The 20,739-nt window shown below is 41.6% G+C and overlaps 2 protein-coding genes and 1 non-coding gene across 3 annotated transcripts; all 3 read right to left on the reverse strand.

The window, feature by feature from the left end:
- Positions 1-511: 511 nt before the first annotated feature.
- LOC143117526 (elongation factor 2-like) lies at positions 512-4,248 on the reverse strand. Its single transcript, XM_076279271.1, has 9 exons — positions 4,115-4,248; positions 3,607-3,801; positions 3,325-3,529; positions 2,916-3,097; positions 2,698-2,797; positions 2,040-2,292; positions 1,747-1,942; positions 934-1,300; positions 512-616 (listed from the first exon to the last, which is right to left on the reverse strand). Exons 1-9 carry the CDS (start codon positions 4,246-4,248, stop codon positions 512-514), a joined length of 1,737 nt encoding a protein of 578 aa, XP_076135386.1.
- Positions 4,249-11,063: 6,815 nt separating this feature from the next.
- LOC143116880 (elongation factor 2b-like) lies at positions 11,064-18,069 on the reverse strand. Its single transcript, XM_076278241.1, has 13 exons — positions 17,974-18,069; positions 16,524-16,738; positions 15,986-16,167; positions 15,679-15,887; positions 15,322-15,500; positions 15,057-15,162; positions 14,573-14,825; positions 14,281-14,476; positions 12,904-13,270; positions 12,431-12,784; positions 12,160-12,342; positions 11,519-11,651; positions 11,064-11,413 (listed from the first exon to the last, which is right to left on the reverse strand). Exons 1-13 carry the CDS (start codon positions 17,974-17,976, stop codon positions 11,220-11,222), a joined length of 2,574 nt encoding a protein of 857 aa, XP_076134356.1. The 5' UTR covers positions 17,977-18,069; the 3' UTR covers positions 11,064-11,219.
- LOC143117547 (small nucleolar RNA SNORD37) lies at positions 14,934-15,000 on the reverse strand. The gene has a single exon (XR_012985998.1). It is a non-coding gene; the product is annotated as a small nucleolar RNA SNORD37 (small nucleolar RNA).
- Positions 18,070-20,739: the final 2,670 nt, after the last annotated feature.

Genomic DNA, 20,739 nt, shown 5'->3' on the forward strand with positions numbered 1-20,739 from the left:
GTTATGAGAGTATTACAGTAATATGGGATATTCTATGGGGAAATATTAAAACGGCAAGACAGCGGGGAAAAGTTAAAATGATAGGCCTAAACCCGGAAAAAGTTGGCATGTTTGGTATTTTTCGGTCCCTGTGATTATTTGTGAAATTGTGCAAACGGCCTTTTCAAGTCATTTGAGAAGGAAGGAGTGTAGCAAGCTCCCAAATTGACGCTCGTCTGAGAAATTGAGTTTTGGACAATGTTCAGCTTCGGCAGCTTTACAATGAATGAGGAAGCCTAGAGACAAGTCCATAGCAACAAGTTCATGTGTTGAATTTGTTATTACCCAGTGTGCTTTGTTGAATGGTCTCAATGTTTTATTGTTTTATTTCATGTGAATACTTACTAGAGGAGTAACTTATTTCAAGTAGGCTAATGCAGTTGCAGGAAGTGTGCATTTAGTTTCCATGCTTATTGTGTTTCCACAACAATGTTAGTGAGTTAGGGGGGGTCGTCATTCATTCATTGGTCATTCAAATATGACCCAAATGTTTGTGCTTGTTGGAGGACTTGGACAGACACATTACGTTAGACTCGTTACTCACAGTCTCTTGAAAGGAAGTAAATGGTTTGGATGTCTGTTAAAGTGGAAAACAATAGAAAAGGAATTCAGCGTTGATAAAAAAAAAGATTTACAGGCATGCATTAGGCCACAACAAAAGTTAACTAACTATACTTTTAACTAACTATACTTCTGCATGTAAAGCTACTGATTCTTCTTCCACCAGTATTAACACACAAATGTGCCGTGTTGCCGCACTATGATGCTGACCTGTTTGTCACTCATGCCAGGATAATAAAACTTTCAAACTATCTAATTGCGGGATTCATTGCGGGAAAACAACGCAGAAGAGTAACGTGAGTTATATTCAGACATGACTGTTCTTGATCTTGCCTGGATTGGAATGCCGGCGTAGACCTCCACCAGGTCCTTCAGAGATCTCTCTAGGTGCTGCTCTCCAACTCCAGCTATGACATGCTCACCAGACTCCTCGATGATATACTGCAACATAGGATCAGACTTGACCAGGCACTTCAGGCCCTCCACCAGCCTGGGCAGAGTGCAAGGGTCCTTGGGCTTGACTGCCATTCTCACAATAGGACTGCCGCTAAACTTTATCACCCTCATATTGTCGGCCTGCTCGAAAGTGGTAATGGTCCCAGTATTCACCAGAAACTGGTCCACACCTTCCAGGCCGACAATATTCCCGCAAGACACATAATTAATGGGCTCAGGATGCTGACCCATCATCAGATTAGTCCTTGAGGGAGGAAGAGGGGGGAGTGTTAAAATAAGAGGTGGGTAAACTATGAATTCTGAGATCACGGTAAGGAAGACTGACATACCATATCAGATTTTTTAAAAAGGCATTAAGAAGTTTGATGATGGTGGAGGTTATTGTCCAATGTTTATAACAATACCAGTAGTATTAAATGGTTCCTAGAGTGTTGATTAGTGTACATATTGTGAATGTGGATAATATAGTGTGATTTTTGAAAGTTAATAGTTGCAATTCGTGAATAAACTATTTTTAGAGTGGTGGATAAACTGTAATAAGAGGAGGATAAACTTTATTTCTGAAATGTTAGAGGTGGATAAACTGTGTTTACTTGCATTTAGCCTCCACTAAAGCCCTGGTGATGGTTTATGATCAAGTAATTTAGTTCAGTGAGGTTTTATTATCAACCAATCAACTTCCAGACTCACCTTTGAATATATGTCGGGTGAATGTCCTCCTCTTTTCCTTGGGTGAAGTTTGGTCCCATAATTCGCACTTTCTGACCAGTTGACACAACGCCAGAGAAGACACGGCCGAAGGCATAGAAACGACCCTTGTCAGTGGTGGGCACCATCTTGGAAATGTACATCATGAGAGGAGCTTTGGGGTCACAGCTCTTGATTCCTACAAAAATAAAGGTGGAATGTTGGTCAATGACATGAACATTTGGATAATTTCAGGAAGCTTCATGAAGTTTCATGGCATCATTGAGATCTTTTACCCATGGCAGCTTCATCATCATTAGGTCCTTGGTAGAGCATCTCACAGCGGTACTTCTGGGCAGTAACAGGAGAAGGCAGGTGGATGGTGATCATCTGAAGTAGGGCTTCATTGGCTGGCAGCCAGCGACGCATCACAGCTTTTAGCAGGGCTATTCCCTCTTTCTCCTTGTCCTCATTATCCAACTTGATGTCCAGCTTCTCAATCAGCTTGGCAGTTTCCTCCCTCTTAAAGTTCAGGATGACATCATACACCTGCAGCAAAAAAAAAAAAAAAATATATATATAGTTAGAACTCAAAAATGAAATTGCTACTGGACATTACATAGCTAATTAAACTTGCTTATTAGACTAAAGTAAAAGTAAAGTTTATTTTCAGTATAGTACATTTTCCAGCACAAAGGCAACTCAAAGCACTTTCCAGACTTTAAAAGACATAACAAACAATCTAAAAATCATTAAATTGGCCTAAATGGTTACATTTTAGCAGACTGGTATAGCATACATAGTTGTGGAGCTGTTGCACCAACTGATCGCCATCACCACAATCAGTCCAACAATCAGTCCAACTGACGACAATCAGTCCAAAGTAAACAAAATGCCAATCTCTAGTAGGAACCTGCAGGCAAAGACAGGATGACCCAACAGTTTGCGACTCACTTTGTAGATGGGATCAAGGACAAACTGGACAAAGGTACGGGTTCCATTAGGTTCGGTGAGAGACTGGCTGAAATAGCCAGCAGCTGCAGGATCATAATACCTAAAGGAGTGAAAGTCTTCATTAATCTCAAAATAGTTAATTTAGGGATTTTAGCTGAATAAATATTAGCATTAATAATCCAATCTTATCATTTTACAGAAAATACAAGATGACTCACATGTCACCCCACAGCTTCTTCATCACGTTCTCGACCCTCTTGCTCTGCTGTGTTGGCCCAAGCTGACCAGCATCACCCTTGGCTGCGAACTTTTCCACGTACATCTCTGCAAACTGTTTCAGGGTGAAAGCCCATCCATGGAGATCAGATCCAAATCCAGTGTTACCAATGACTGGGTCCACCTGGAGGAAACAATCATGTTAAACTTTTCACACATGCTTTCACATTGCTATATCAAATTCAATCAATATAATATAATAACCAATATAATAGTTCATCAAGTTGACAGGCTTCATACAGAAAAAAAGGCTCCCAAATGGATAGCCTACAGATTTGGATTTAAAATAGTGTTAAATAGATTCACAGTAAGCAGTAAATGAAACGATTGCATAACAATAAACAGACTTACCTTGATGTTTCCCATTACTTCATCACCTGTAACATAATAAGTGGATAGGGTATTATTGAGAGCCTCAATAATAGACTGGCATGTTCGGTACAGATCCTCGGCCTCCATGTTCCCATTGATCAAGGCATTGTCCATCTTGTTAATCATCAGCGAAGGCTTGATCCTCTCAGCAACGGCCTTCTTGAGCACGTTCTCGGCGTGGACACTGATACCTGAGAGACAACACAGAAACAACAACACATTCACACAGAATCAAACACACATCAAGTCCCTAAAATCAACCAAACACTTACCAGAGAGACACAGTCAGCCACCAGCAGGGCACCATCACTAACACGGAGAGCAGCTGCCACCTCTGCTGAGAATTCGGAGTGCCCGAGGCAATTGATTAAGTTGATCAGAAACTCATTGTCATCTCTGCTCTGCTTCATGAAAGCCATGTCAGCATCGCTGATCTTGTAGTAGAGGGGAAAGGCACTGCAAAAACAAAAAGATACATTCAGAAATCTTTAGGCCAACATATAGCCTGTCTAATAAATCAACATGCCGACATCATCAGCTAATATGAACAAAAAGGTGATACAGAGCACCCCTTGGATCAGCTGAGAAAGAATGCCATGTATAAATCTGTTCTCTTGGTATATAAATCATGATCTTAGATTTGATATCATTTCCCATGGCTTACAGCTGACCTGGCATGCTTACACCAGTTGATGACCCAACAAGTCCATCTGCAAATCTTGCTCTACTTGTCTATTAACTCCAGGAGACACCAATGCAAAATACTTACACAGACTTCAGGGTTGGTCCATTAGCTGAAGTTATGATACCGGCTTCGGACACCAGTGTCTCAGTTAGAGTGGACTTTCCCTCATCCACAAGCTCAACTACAGACACATTGCGGATGTTGGACGTCTTGTCCATGATGGCACAAACCTGGCCATCGGTAAAGTTCTCCTATAAAGGGAGATAAGGTTAAGGCCTTCTCTGAGTTTTACAACATATTACAACAGCGGTATGGGGCACCATTTGTAAAACGTTATCCTACAGTGCCTAGAAAATCATCATACCCCTTTGAAATAGTTGTTTTTCATACAGCCTGAAATCAAAACCCATTTAAAAAATATATTTTTCCAGTTTTATTTACAAATTTACCTGTACAACATCACAATAATGGATAAAAGGCAACTATTCTGAAAATTAATAAAAAATGAAAAACTAGAATAACAGGGTTGGAGAAGTTTCGATATGTCTATTAGCTTTGCACACCTAGATTGGGGAATATTTGCCCATTCTTCCTTGCAGAATTGTTCAAGTTCAGTCAAATTCTGTGGGGAACAGCGATGGACTGCTCTCTTCAAGTCAATTCACAGATTTTCTATAGGATTTAAGTCAGGGCTCTGACTTGGCCACTCAAGGACATTCACCTTCCTATCCTTAAGCCACTGCTTTGTTCTTTTGGCAGTATGTTTAGGATAATTGTCGTGTTGGATGGTGAATGACCTGCCCATCCTCAGCTGTCTAGCAGAGGGACGCAGGTTTTCCTCAAGAATTTGGGTGTATTTGGCAGCATCCATTGTCCCTTCTATCCTGACCAATTGCCCAGTCCCCGCTGAAGAGAAACATCCCCATAACATAATGTTGCCCCCACCATGCTTCATAGTAGGTATGGTGTGTTTTGTTTTCGCCAAATAGTGAATATACCAATTGGCCTGTAGATGGCCAGACACCGTTTTCTGGGCCAAGGATGATCAAATTTGTTTTGTATGTTAGTCTCCAGAGGGGTATTCCAAGTATGTGGTTTAGTGACAAACGTGGGTAAGTTAGCTCCGAGTAAGTGGTAAACCTCCTACAACAAGAGCCCTATATGGCATTGTTTTGTAAGGAGAATGAAGCCACACAGCTCTTCTATTAGGAGGTTTACCCCTTACTCTGAGTTAACTTACCCAGGGGTCATGTCAACCCATCCCATATCCATATCCTCATTTGAGGTATAGCGCCACTTAGTTAAAAATGAAAAAGCAAAAATGCCAGAGAGGGTTAAAGTGGAGCTAGTAATCAAGGATCTTTGACGAAGCGTTGTAATCGCATGGATCTTTGGCGGACATGTTCAAAACTGCACAAAATTTGAAGTGTAGGAACATTATTATACCCTCTGAATGCATGCCAAGTTTCGTGGAAACACAATATAATAAGTGAATATATGTGTAGTGACTGTACACATATATTGCACGCACGCACACACACACGCATGCGCGCGCGCACACATGGTCTCATGTGCAAGCAGATTTCTTCAAATGCGCCACTGACTATCAAAATACAGATGCGCTGTTTGCAGTTGTGTTGCTTGCTGTTAAAGGGAATGACAAATGTAGGGCCCTATCATGACATTCTAAAGGCATCGTCACTCGTCAAAAGCTCATTCAAATTTAGTAGGATGTCCAGTCCACATTGGGAGGGGTTTCGTTATCAAACGTCGAGCGCATGGCGCAACAAGGTGTTCCTAGGTTTTTTAATCGGTCATTTGGGTGTGTTTGGGGCATAACATCATTTAAACCAATGAGAATGATATCTGTCATTCCCTTTAACGGCGCAATTGCGCAATGTCAAATAAATGCATCGGTATTTTGACATTCAACGGCGCATTTGAAGGACAGGGATGGATTACTGCACGGGCCTACCGGGGCCAGGGGCCCAAGGTGTCAGGGGGCCCTGAAGCCCAAGCCTTTGCATGGAATAATTGCCTCAATATCAACAAATCAGGATGAAGGCTATGAATATGATTGAATTTAGTATTGGCCATTCCCAAAATGCACCAGAATACAGGAAATCACATCAAACAAATTAAAAAAATTCTGGGGAAGGACCCCCAAACCCCCCCTCCCACATATACGACAATTAGTGGGGGGCCCTTAGTACATCTGGGCCCAGGGGCCCGAAAGTTCATAATCCGCCCATGTTGAAGGAGGCTGCTTGCGAGACCGTATGGAATAGTCATTCCACTAAACCATGCTTTACTAAAACCTAGCATAGCCTTCACACATTTGCACTCGTCTATTATTTGAACTCATTGGCAAAGTGAAACTAAATTCACCAAGGTGTTGACAAGACAGTTATATGCAGTTACTTTCACTATTGACTGACAATGGGATACCATCAAAAACATAGGCTGAAAAAAGCAACACTTACCCAAATATTGCTGAAATGACTGAACAAAACAACATTTATCCTGCAGAGGAGTTGCTTATATCTTGTGACAGTGTGTCTTCAGCTGTGCTCCATACGTGTCTCTCGCCTCTCCCCTAATCACTTTTAACCATCATTACCAATTTGCAAATGATGGTGAATAACTACTCATCATGAGATGTAGGCTACAGTATTTCGTAATATCTTTATTCTAATTATGTTTCCCATTGCAATCGTGCAATTTGTAATGTTTTGCATGGATGTGCGCTGGTGTGCGTTCATGAGTGATAGAAGGATGGTGTGCGCCTGCCAATATGACTGTTGACAATGTGCTCTTAAAATAACATATAAACAACTTGCCATAGACTTCTGACCAGGTGTACAATAGCGATTTTTAGACAATGCGTCAGGCCACTCCCTAGGTTGTTAACTGCCACACCCCTGGGCGCATTGTTTAAAAAATAAACGTGCAAAATACCGATTTAAACTTTGCGCGGGTGGAAAACGGGTTTTTACGCCATGCGCCAGTGTGCAAAATACAGCCCTTAATGTCTATAAACTTTGCGCCTCTGACCATCCATTTCTGACCAAAACAGAGCCCATAAACACACACATGCACACATACACACACACACATGCACAAACACACATAAACACATCCACACACACATAGGGGGCAATTACAGAAAAACCTGTTTGGGGAACATGTCTGTTCAGGAATCGCAAGGAATTTGTTTAACCAAATAGCTCAGAACTCAGGCCAAAGGTTAAGTAACAACTATCGCTTCTCTAATAAGCACTCAGCCGTATACAGATCAGTGAACAAGACAAAAAAAACATCAAAAGCTCTGTTGAACCAAAACCAATCCCAAAGGATGAAACAAAGGCCCAACAACTTCCACAGGAACGATGCAAGAGCATGATAACAAAAGACAGGAATGATGCATAAGCATACTGTATGCTCCAAACTTTCTGGGATCTCAGCGGTGAAATGGAGCTTCTGAGTGAGTGGAAGCAGCACTGCAGTGCACTAGATATCTTCATCACTTTATCAAGGCTTAGGACAGGCTATCAGACGTGACCCCAACTCCCCTGATGCCCCATCACCATCCCCACCCAATCACCTCCATACCCAATCCTACTCAAACCCCCCTAATCTCCCATCACCATCCCTACACCATCACCCCACTACCCAACTAAACTCCCCAGGATCTGTGGTGCTACTACCCTCATCGAATGAGCTCCACCGAATGAATTTTTTTTGGAGTGCAACCAGAGCAAATAATAAGGCAGGGGAATTGCAATTTGCAATTTTGAGGTGATACAAAACGCCGCAGCAAGGTTTTCACAAAAAGAAAAAGAACTGACCACATTAGTCAAATTCTTAAGTCCCTGCACTGGCTTCCAACTCAACTCTCAGGTCTCAGGACAAAAACCTGTTAGTAAAACCCGCTAAACATGGTGAAGCAGGTTTTAGTTGCTATGCGGTTCAGCTCTGGAACTGACTTTCAGATGAAATCAAAAGGCCCCAATTTTAGCAAGTTTTAAATATAGACTTAAGACCTAACTGCTCTCAGATGCCTTCAGCTAACTGATTAAATGTACTTCTGAATCTGTCTTTTAATTATTCTACCTTGTGTCTTTTATGTTTTCTTTATAATTGTGTACTTTACATTTTAAACTTGCCCTTTTATGCTTATATTTACCTTATATTTACTATTGCTCTTTATTAAATGCTTGTTCTGTGTCCTGGAGGACTGGTCACCATTTCACCACATCAAATTCCTTGCTTTTTGGCAATAAACGACCACCACATGTAGCCTAGTTGGACAGAAACCAAACCCATATTTGGTATGGAGTTAAGGTGATTTGGTATGGAGTTATGGTGATTTGGTATTTTTGGTATGGAGTAATGGTGATTTGGTTTATTTGGTATGGGGTTATGGTGATTTGGTATTTTTGGTATGGAGTTATGGTGATTTGATATTTGTGGTATGGAGTAATGGTGATTTGGTTTATTTGGTGTGGTTATGGTGTTTGAATGCCAGGTTTCAGAAATTGTGTGACATGTAAAGATTTTGTGTTTAAGCAACTGGATAAATCAGCCACTTTGGCTCCCAGGTCATGGAATACCCTCCTCTTTACCACCCAGGGGGTATTTACAGCAAGGCAGGGACTGAGTAACCATGAGTGTTCAGGGTTCTTTATAATTTTTAACTAAATACTGACCCCTAGTGGTCAAACTAAAGCTGTCTTTCATCACAGCACCTTGGTGATGGAAAAAAAGATAGGCCTATCAAAAACTCTGTTATTGCATTTACTCTAATTAGTAAATGAAAGGCAGACAAATTTCGAACCTGACTTTATCGAATACTATGATTTATGTAGCCTAATTGAGATGCAAATGTTCACACATTTAATCAGATAATGGCTCAATTTCATACACAATTTCAGAACTCACATCACACACACACCTTATGCGCCTTGTGTTTTGCTTATGTAGGCCAGTATTGGCTAATAATGCAGTGTTAAAATGCAAAATAGTGTCTGTCAAACAAAATATTTGTGATCATCAGAGGTGGATGAAGTACACATTTCCTTTACTTAAGTGAAAGTATAGATTTTTATTTAAGTTGAAGTACAGAAGTACTTGCTTTTAAAATGACTAGTATTTTAAAGTATTTTTCCTTTTTAATTTATTGAAATGTAATGTTTATTTGGTAATTAAATAAGGTATACATCCTTTGGTCGGTCATAGGACTTGAAGAGACCTTTAGTTCCACATCCAAGAAAAACATTTGACCTATTTTCATAACTGCATTTTCATGTAGCTGTTCAAGTGCATGCAATAATATAATTTAAATCGTTATTCATTCTACTTTCACACATCTAATACTTTTACACTGCTGAATACAAAACCAGATTATTTATCATTTAATAATGTAGGCTAAAGATCTAGCTATGTACTGAATGTCAGGTGAACACCAAATTTAAAAATTCCAAATTCGCAATGATCTCCAGAGCACTTCTCAAATCTCAATTAACAGTTTTGTCTGGGTTCTCAGAGGCTACATGGAGGATGTTCTGATGAAGCATATGTTGTCACCATCATTACCACAGCCAATTCAGCCAAGTTCAAATTGAACTATTGAAATGAACTTCAAGATGGTCTATCGCATTATTGCATTTAAAAAATCAAATGTGGTTAAAAGTAACGAGTACTTCATGTTCATATTTCAAATGTAGTGGAGTCAAAAGTACAGTATTAGTCGTTCAAATCATGTAGTAGAGTTAGTCACAAGTGTCCAAAAATATTAATACTCAAGTAAAGTGAGGATACTAAAAAAATCATAGTTAGTTATCAAGTAAATATACTTAGTTACTGTCCACCTCTGGTGATCACTACCCCAAAACTATAAGGACATTGGCTGTTCACAAATTTTCCCTTGAATATGTTCTCAGAACTTCATCTAGATGTCTTTCAAAGTTGGGCCTTGTCAAGACTTGTTACTTGCGAGGTGGAATGACCTGGCGTCAGTTGTCTCAAAGCCAGCCAAAAAGACTAAAAAAACACGACCTTTCCAATTGCTTCAATTTGATGAGTCAACATGACTAGGCAACTATTTGTTTTCTTGAATTTCCCCTTGGGGATCAATTAAGTATCTATCATTTATATAGTGCATTTCAGGGATGGATTGTTCAGTCACCATAACCATCAGGGTGGGCAGTAACGAAGTAGCCTACATTTACTTGATTACTGTACTTGAGTATCTGTACTTTCAGTATTAATATTTCTGGAAACCATTTTTTGGGAAAGTGACGTCACTTTTAAGCGTATTTGAAGTGATTCTGAAAATGCAATAATTAAACGATAAATAAGCTACTCATGATTGAGTTGCCTGGTTTTTGTATTTGGTTGACCTATGAAAATAGGTCAAATCTTTTTCAGTTGGATGTAAGGAACTAATGATCTGATATGACCAAGCTGAGGATGTATACCCTATTAATGACCAAACATTACAATGGAAAGCCTTTTGAAAACAAAGTATTTTTTAGTATTGCTGTACTGGATAGAGTTGTACTCAAGTATTTCTGCAAGTACTGCTGTACTTTAACTTAGGTAAAAATTCTGACTTGGTAACTCACTTGTATTGGAATATTTGAAAAAGGAGTATCTATACTTTTAAGGAATTGTGTACTTCGTCCACCTCCAATTCATCAAATATGGAGCTTTGCATAGTTGAGCTGAAGTTCAACCAACAATTAAGGCCACAAAAACAAAAAGGGAAACATCTTTTAAATCATTCCCCCAGATCTAGAACTGTATAAACCAAACACTGACAATGTAATAATGCTATTTGTAAAGACATCACAATAAAAAAATGTTTTTACCTAATGTGCAAATATAAGTAGCCAGGCCCAATTCCTAGTTATTTTGCCTGCAACAGGTTTGTTGCTCATTGATCAAGTAAAATATGCTACAGCTCATCTATACAAGACGACTTAAACACACAAAAAAGTGTAATCTCTTCCAAAGATACTCAAGTCAGTCAAATTTTTTATTTTCCTTTATTAATGTCTTACATTGTTGTCATGTGGAGATACTTAAATCATTTGACCATAGTTTTGGCAAAACCTTAGTGATTGCATGGTAATCTGTACAGTCCGGAAAGGGAGGGGTGTGTGGGGGAAACGAAGGGACAGGTCTTTTACAATTTGTCCAGATAGTTGTCCAATGCAGGGATACCCTCCTTAAGACCCTTGCGTTTACGAATATCGGCAACAACCTGAGAAGGCTTGGAGGAGGCTTCGAAGGGATCTCCGGGGAGTTGCTGCCAGTGGTCGAACACGCACTGTGGGAAGGCCTGGCCACCAGTGTTGGAGCGCAGGTCAGCCGTGAAACCTTGAAGAAACAAATGATTGTTAATAGGATGGAAAGTAATGTCCTAAGTTAGTTGAGATGGACAGAATGAATACATATAGCTAACTGGGTAGGAATTGTGCTTACCGAAAGACTCGTTTACAGGCAGGTAAGCCTTCACCACAAACATGGGTGTTCCTGGGACCATGGCCTCCTCGAATACATGCCCACGTTTCCTGTTCAGCACACCATAGATGCCACCAACCACCTGCTCAGGACACTGGAGGAAACCGGAGAGAAAATTAGGGAAAAACACAAGTCAGTCAAACTGTAGTCAAAGCCCTGCAATTCAACCGAAACCCTTACGAAGGTGCAGGAAGTCAAATTTACACTGTAACTCCATTGCATGTAGGGAGAAGCTATGGTGGCAGTCAAAGGCCATAAATATCCTGAAGGCCCTCTACCAGTATTTCAAGCCATTAGATCTGGCTTACGCTGTACCTACAAAGGCTCTATGGGGCCTTCTCTTAAAGGGCTCATTCTAAGCAATGAGTTGCAGTTGCAGGTGATCATATACTAAGGATGCAGAATTGTGACTACTGTATACCATTTGTACTAGTAGATCACACTAAATTCAGCATACAACACCTTAGTTTTGTTCACATGTTTTGTAACCAGTGTGCACTCACTGGGTCTTACATCCAGTGTTGCACCTTGCAGTGCTAGTAAAGGACATGGGCATACATTACAACAGCAATGTAACAGCAAGACCAGTAGGTGAAGAGTACCTGGATCTCCACCAAGTAGATGGGCTCCATAAGCCTGGGCTGAGCGGTGAGCTGGGAAGCGTACAGCACTCTGCGGGCAGTGGGAATGATCTGGCCACCACCACGATGGATGGCATCAGCATGCAGGGTCACGTCATGGACATCGAAGCGGATAGCACGCATGTTCTCCTCACACAACACACCCTAAAACGAAACGGCACATTACAAGATCAGACATGCTATGCTATGGCATAAAAGTCAAATCTACATAGGTATGGGATGTAATTCCTACCTCCTTGGATGCCCACTGGAATCCAGCCACCACGCTGTCCTTGATCTCATTGAGGTACTGCACTCCCTTGGTCACGTCCATCAGAAGGTTGGGTCCAGTTCCGTCGGGTCCAAAGCACCAGATCTTACGGGACTCACCAACGTCCCACTCGTAGGTTTCGGCCAGGTAGCGGGCACGGGTCTTCAGCTCCTGTCTAGGACCAACCTCACCCTTGTCGATATCTTCAGCCAAGCCATCAGGGAAGGGACGGGCCTTCATGTACAGACGGTTGTGCTTGTTGGGTGACTTGGACAGGCAAACCTGGTCAGACTCCTCACTTACGGTCTCTCTGTAGGACACAACTGGGTCGGATTTCTGTTAAGGTATAGAAAAGAACACAAAAAAAGGTTAAGAGTGGGCACACTTAAGTCAAGCTTCTTTGAACATCCAATGAAATAGTAAAAAAAGATTCAGTTGACCGTTCTTGACCGTACCTTGAGTGGAATACAGGCGTGGTCCTCCTCCAGATCCTTCAGGCAGATCTCCAGATGCAGCTCACCAGCTCCAGCAATGATATGCTCACCAGACTCCTCAATGATGCACTGCACCATAGGATCAGACTTGGCCAGACGCTTCAGGCCCTCCACCAGCTTGGGCAGATCGGCAGGGTTCTTGGCCTCAACAGCCACCCTCACGACAGGGCTGACGCTGAACTTCATCACTTTCAAGTTGTGGGCGTGCTCAAAAGTGGTAATGGTCCCGGTCTTCACCAAAAACTGGTCCACACCTACCAGCCCGCAAATGTTCCCGCAGGGCACATCCTCAATGGTCTCAGTATAACGACCCATCATCAGAATGGTCCTTGGAGGGAGAAAACTCAAAATTAGCGATGCACGATATATATCGGCAGCCGATATATTATTGGCCAATTAGTGAAAATTATATCGTTGTGATAACAGAATACCGACCGATCATTTGTGCCGATATTTTTTTTAAAGCCCTAATTTCCCAACTAGGCGTATGTAAGGCCTGCCTGGCTACACTCACCTACTGTTGGCTATACTTCAAAAATAATGTCAGCAGTGTGAATGTATTTCACCATTCAACAAGATATGAGGATCTGCGTTAAATCTGTGCAGCCCAAACTCCTCCTGAATGATCCTCCATTTAACCTAAGCAGAGCGGAGCTCAGCCTACCTAGGTTTTGTATTACCGAGAAATTTGGAAATTTGGCATTTCCTACTTCAGTTCCAGACAGGTCATCATTATAAGTTACTAAAACCTTCGGGGCTAACCCCTTTCATTTCTGCTGCGACAGGTTGTGCGCAACAGAGTAGACGGACACAAGACGCAGTCCGAGGAGTTGCAGCTTTATTCAGTTACTCACAGTTGAAACTAAACCTAAGTTTTCCCTCAAACTCTGATTTGGTCGCTGTAGCTTTTTCCCAGCTTAGCCTTTTATCTGCATTGAGCGTTTACTCCATAGATATGGAAACGATTCATACATTGTCGCTGGCCACTCACTCGCAATTCACTGACGTCAGGTTCACTTAAAGGATCCACACATAGGGCTAGGCTACAGCTATTTTGCAGTTCTGTCCATCATTGGTAGTGATGGGTAATACTGCAATTAAATGATGCCTATTAAATGCTGTCTCCAATTCACCCCCCCCCCCCCAAGAGTAATATTATCCGTTATCGTATCGGTCACAACAAACCAAAAAATATCTGTTATCGTTATTGGTCCCAAAATTCCATATCGGTGCATCTCTACTCAAAATCAGGTCTACACACATACAAGCTTGAAAAACCTCCATTATAAAATGTAAGATGTTGGTTTAGACTGGTTCCTAATCCATTTCCATACATACCTCTGAATTGGCTTCAGGTAAAGGTCCTCCTTCTTTCCAGGGGTGAAGTTTGGTCCCATAATGCGCACCTTCTGACCAGTTGACACAACGCCAGAGAAGACACGGCCGAAGGCATAGAAACGACCCTTGTCAGTGGTGGGCACCATCTTGGAAATGTACATCACGAGAGGACCTTTAGGGTCGCAGTTCTTGATTCCTACAAAAATAAGGGTGGAATGTTGGTCAATGACATGAACATTTGAATTATGTCAGGAAGAGTGAAATTTCAGTCTCAAAGGCATCACGAGCTTACCCATGGCAGCTTCATCATCATTAGGTCCTTCGTAGAGCATCTCACAACGGTACTTCTGGGCAGTGACAGGAGAAGGCAGGTGGATGGTGATCATCTGAAGCAGAGCCTCACCAGCTGGCAGCCAGCGACGCATCACAGCCTTCAGCAGGGGCTTGCCCTCTTTATCCTTGTCCTCAGTGTCCAGCTTGATGTCCAGCTTTTCAATCAATTTGGCAGTTTCCTCCTTTTTGAAGCCCATGATTGCGTCAAACACCTACAACAAAAAAACAAGTTACAACTTTTAAAATGCTGATATTATGACATTATGTAGCCAATGAAACCTGCTTGTGAGACTAGCCACACAAAACTTTACAGCAGAAGCCATCAGACAGAGTAATTTCATCACTAGACATTCAGGTCAAAGTGAAGATTGTTAAGTCATCACACGTTTGCCAAACTCTAAGAACCTTCAAGCAACGATGGGATAACCAACAATGAGTCTGACCTTGTAGATTGGGTCAAGGACAAGCTGCACAAAGGTACGGGGAAGCTTCCTGCCATCAGGGGAATTACATGTCTTGCTGAACTTTCCAGTAGTTGGGTCAAAGAACCTGTTGTAAAAACATTAAAACCTTTAGCGAACCTCAGTATTACACCAATACAACTTTACCCATATAATAAATACTTTGATTCCAAAGAAAATTCAGCTGTGTAAAATATTTAGTCTAGGCCAAATCATATTGGTTTATCACTCATGTAAGAATACTGACCTGTCTCCCCACAGCTTCTTCATCATGTCCTCAACTTTCTTGCAGCGTTCTGCTGTTCCCATTTGAGCATCACCCTTGGCTGCAAACTTGGACACGTACATCTCGGCGAACTGTTTCAGGGTGAAAGCCCATCCGTGGAGTCCGGATCCAAAACCAACAGTACCATTAACTGGTTCAACCTGAAGGAAACAATGGTGTTAAACTTTGGAATAATGAATCAAATGTAATAATGCAACACAAACAATGATTGCAAGCAAAAAGATAAGCCCTCAAAGACCCAACCGATTATATACATAGAAATAGATCCACAGTTCCCAAGAGGTTCAGTAAACGCCATACAATAAATGGTGAACCAACCTGGATGCATCCCATTGGTCCATCCTCTGTGCCATAGGTGCAGATGATTACGTTGACGCTCTCAACAATACGCTGGAATGTTTGGAACAGGTCCTCAGCATCCAGCTGCAGCTCGAGCAAGGCACGGTCCATTTTGTTCATCATCAGTACAGGCTTGATCCTCTCAGCGATGGCCTGCCTGAGCACAGTCTCAGTCTGGACACACACACCTGTGATGTGGGGGTAGCAGAATAAACAGGTTCACAGACCTGCACACACACCCCTTCTCCTTACGCTACAACATCCTCCTGGGCTACTGAAGACTTACCAGAGACGCAGTCAACCACGACCAAGGCGCCGTCAGTCACACGGAGAGCAGCAGTCACCTCAGATGAGAAGTCAACGTGCCCAGGGGAATCAATCAAGTTGATCAAAAACCCATTGCCATCTTTGCACTGCTTGATGTGAGCCAAGTCGTTGTCTGCGAGCTCGTAGTACAGAGAGATGGCGCTGTAAAAGAAGACAAACTTGTTTACATCTTAAAGGCTTCACACGCACTGTAGCCAATTTGGAGATCTTTAATTATTTCAAATCATTCTGAATAGCCAACTAATTTCAAACACTCCCAACTGCATACGCAACAGGAAATACTGACAGGATATCTGAAGTGACAAACTATGTGATTAATCAAGGATGTCCCTTACAATTCACATAATTAAAAATTACACTGGAATTTGGAAAATGACTACCTTCTACAGAACACCCAGCTCCCAGACATTGAACTAAAAAGTATTTACACCACTGACAACCCATTAAACTGCAACACATCTCAAGTCTAATTAATAGTCAGGAAAAGGACTACTCACGTCGATTTGATGGTAATGCAGCGCTCCTGCTCATCCTTTCTTGTGTCGGTGAAGCGGGTTTCTCCAGCACGGGCTGAGGCAATAATACCAGCCTTAGACACCAGCGAGTCAGTCAAAGTGGACTTCCCATGGTCCACGTGAGCAATCACAGACATGTTACGAATGTTGGACTTCTTGTCCATGATCCCACGGATCTGGTCGACGGTGAAGTTCACCTAGAAAGGAGAGGAAATGTTAAGGTACAAGTTGCCATTATACAGTCATTACGTTATAGGTAGATGAATTGTCATTTCCCCAACATACACACCTGTTACATTACTTAAACTAGCCTTTACGGCAGCCATTTCCCGGCTTGTATGGTGGATAACAAACAATATGCCACGGCGGCAGGGTGGCACACGCCACAGCGAATTAAACTGCTGACGCATCTATAGGGGAGCGCTAGATAAGCAGTGTGCCTCTAACTGCGTCAGCTGGCATACCGCAACACAGCAAATCCAAACTAGTAGTGTTCAAACGATTTGAAACGCCTCCCATGAAGCCATCACTACATTATTAATGTTCAGTCAACCGATTAGTCTGCACGGCATCAGGCCTACCCAGTCTCTAGCGTTATACAACCAAGCCGAGTTAGCGTCAAGTTAGGCTATTCGGCCAACATCAGCAAGACATCTAGCAGTAAAGTCAACGTTACTAAATCTAATACGTGACTTGATCTACTGACACGAGACCTAGCAGCCAGCTAATCAATTAATGTTGATATTCTCACAATATAATACAGCGAACGAGTGCAGGCCTTCCCAAAGTTAAACGCATACGTAACTATTGAAGCCGGCATTTTAGGCCACGTGTAATGAAGCTAGCTAGCGCCTTGGCTAACGTAGATGCGTCAACACTAACTGTTAGCTAACCTGTATCCAGACACCACCCTATTTACCGGCAACGTTCCGCCATCTGATCAGACCTTGTAGAATCAATGTTACCATGTCAGTCTACCGGTCATTTTTACTGTCAACACAAAGCCCGTTTCAAAGAGAGACTAACATAATCCAACAAAGAAACATAACATTAAATCATGGTATCGTTGCCTCATTTCAGACTCAAATGTTAGCCAGTTGCATTCACTGCAAACCCATTACAATTTTGCTTGAATATAATTTATAACAAAATGCTACCAATTTTTAAAGATATTAAGATGAAGACGTTACAATCCAAAAGACAACAATTATCTATACGTTTCTATTTCTCTAACAATGACCACGTCCGAAATCGACAGTCAGGGCGGTAGCCGCATAACAAAAGGGTGCCATTTTGAGGTAACGACATTGCGTGCATCAAATGTCTCATGTTTTGGACAATCAGTTCGGGGACACGGCCCAATACTACAATGAATGTTAAGATTAGTGAAATGGGCAAGTAAACAAATATTTTCAACTGAACTTTTACTTACCATGATGACGGATGGTTTTGGATCGCTTTGAGGAGAACCAGACACAACTTTTACACTGCCTACCTCACTTGGGCATTAGGCAGGGAAGAGAGCGCCTACGTCAAACGCGTATGGTTATATACAGGACGTCTGGCGTTCTTTGCGTACCAACGTAAAACGTCACTAATGCGTAGACGGGCTCTGGTAATAACAAGGAAGTTGTGAAGACTAGACCAGATACCGCCAGAGAATGTCGAATAAGCGAGACGGGCTCTGAGATTGGGCTCCAGAACGTATATAAATATCATCATGGTGGGGGCAACGATCATTGAAGGCCAATGGAGAAACAGGTGCCTCTGATTGCCGGCAAGTTTTGCTCAGACAGATAGTCTATGGTTTACCCCATGTATGATAGATAGATACTTTATTGATCCCCAAGGGGAAATTCAAGAATGTAGGCCTACCAACTCTGGAGTTTAGTGCAATCACATTGATGGGGCAACTGGTGTAGGTCTATGATGTCGATCAAAGGCACACAAATCCTTTGCTGGCAGATGATTTGTAGGTTGCACCACATATTATATCCTGAGAGAGAGAGAGAGGGTGTGTGTGTGTGTGGGGGGGGGGAAGCACGCGCATGTGTGTAGGCGAATGTGTGTGTTGTGGGAAAGGACCATTAGATAGATACTTTATTCATCCCAGGGGAAATGTTAGGCATCCAGTCGCTTATAGAACCATACCACAACAAACACACATACACACATCTTACATAAAAGACTAAAAATGTATGTCATGGACATATGTGTTAATATCTAGTCGTGTTAGGCTTAAGAGATTTGAGAGAGTGAAATTGCCCAACACTCTTTGAGCCATATCAATAGTATTTTCCATTTAGCCTATTTGTGTAATGAAAATAGCATTGGCCAGGAGGTGGCGACTGTGTCTACCATTTGTTTCTTGACATCTTCATTTTGTGCAGGCTAAACTTTTTCATTTGTGTTTGTATTCTTTAACCCTTTATTCTTAGCACTCCTTTAAAGTGTGAATGATATTTGCCGTTCTAAAACCTTCAATGAACAAGAATTATAGGCTAACTTTTGTGTTCTAACCTGGGGTTTTCAACTGATTGTGACCAGGGGACCCTCATTTTGACCAAGAAGCAACCCGAGGACCACTGGCGTGGTAAAAATAGTGATTCAGTGAAACGTCATGGGATCACCTGCAATGCGTGCATGTGAGGACCATAGGCCTCAGGTTGAAAAAGTCACCTCTGTGCTTCCTTCCGAAAGAGAGGCTGCAGCCTGAGACAAGTTATGCAGGCTTTATATGTTTTCTTTATGCATAGACTGATACTTTAAGATAATTCACGAAGGCTTTGCTTCAACACTCTCCACTTCAACATGCCACTCAGCAGCACAAACTGACACATACAGTATCTTCTCCCTGTAAAAACAGTTAAGAGTGCCTTGATGTTATCTTGGGAGAAAGGAGGTGAAATTTGAACACAGTTACAGGGAAGAAAGGATGGGCATGGACAAAAAGTTCTTAGGATAATAACTCAGCACATACAGTAACAGTAGAAAAGGGATATCCTACTACAACCCCAAAACAGCAAAAGTTGGGACGTTGTGTAAAATGTGAAATAAAAACAGAATGTAGTCTGCAAATCTCTTAAACTCATTTAGTTGCAACAAGGACAAAGACATTATATCAGGTGAAAATAACAAAGTTAACTACTTCATGGAAAATATGTGTTAATTTTGAATTTGATATGCAACATGTTTCAAACCAAGTTGGGACAGGGGTAACAAAATGCTCGAAAAGTTGTGTAATGATAAAGAAAACGAAAGGAGGAATGTTAGGGTAGGGTATGATAGGGTAACTGGCAACACAATTGGGTATGAAAAAGATCATCCCAGAGAGGCAGGGTCTAGAAGTAACGATGTAGGGGTATTCATCACTGAGTAAACCTGTGTGCACAAATGATGAAACAATGTAATTTTGCTTCTTAACATGAAAATGTGAAGTATTTGGGGAGTTCATCATCTACAGGACATCATATCATTAAAACATTCAGAGAATCCAGAGAAATCTTTGCAAACAAGGGAAAGAGCTGAAAAACAAATTGGATGGCCGTCATCTTTGTGACCAGAGTGTGGGGGACTATGGTATTGAACATGAACTATAGTCAATAAACACCATTCTCACATACTTCCCCTTTCCTCCCTCCAGGTGGTTTAAGGTGGTGTGCAGGAAGTTGGAGATGGCATCGTGTCTGGACCTGTTGGTTCTATAGGCAAACTGGAGGGGGTTGATGGAGCTTGGTAAAGATGAGCAAATTAAGTTCTTCACAAGCTTTTCAAAGCACTTACAATTTTTTCTGAATGCTTAAACACAACCTGATTGTTATAGCACAATTTCTAAAACTATTAATACTTATAGCAAAACCACTCACTGAGTTCGCAATTATATGGTTTAGCAATTTGCAAAGTAGTCTAATGTACTGATACACATTTTATACATTTTCATATTTATTCATTATGTATCAAGAAGAATGGGTGTAAATAGCAGACAGAGCTGTAACACATTTTTCTTATTTCTCTCCTTGGTTCTGAAAATTCAATAGGAGTGCATGTACTGTAGGCCTACTGTAGCCAGGGCACAGACAGATAGGTCTTTTCAGTTTTCATTAGGCTATTGTCTACACAGAGATCATAGGCTATAAGGCTACATCTTATTGATTAAATTCAAAGCAAATTTTAATAGCCTAGACATCTAGACGCACCC

Source organism: Alosa pseudoharengus, unplaced genomic scaffold (assembly GCF_046254945.1).
Source record: "Alosa pseudoharengus isolate Yale_2024_CS ecotype anadromous, Long Island Sound unplaced genomic scaffold, YU_APseudo_1.1 YU_APseudo_1.1_scf_11, whole genome shotgun sequence".
In the NCBI taxonomy this organism is placed as follows: domain Eukaryota; kingdom Metazoa; phylum Chordata; class Actinopteri; order Clupeiformes; family Clupeidae; genus Alosa; species Alosa pseudoharengus.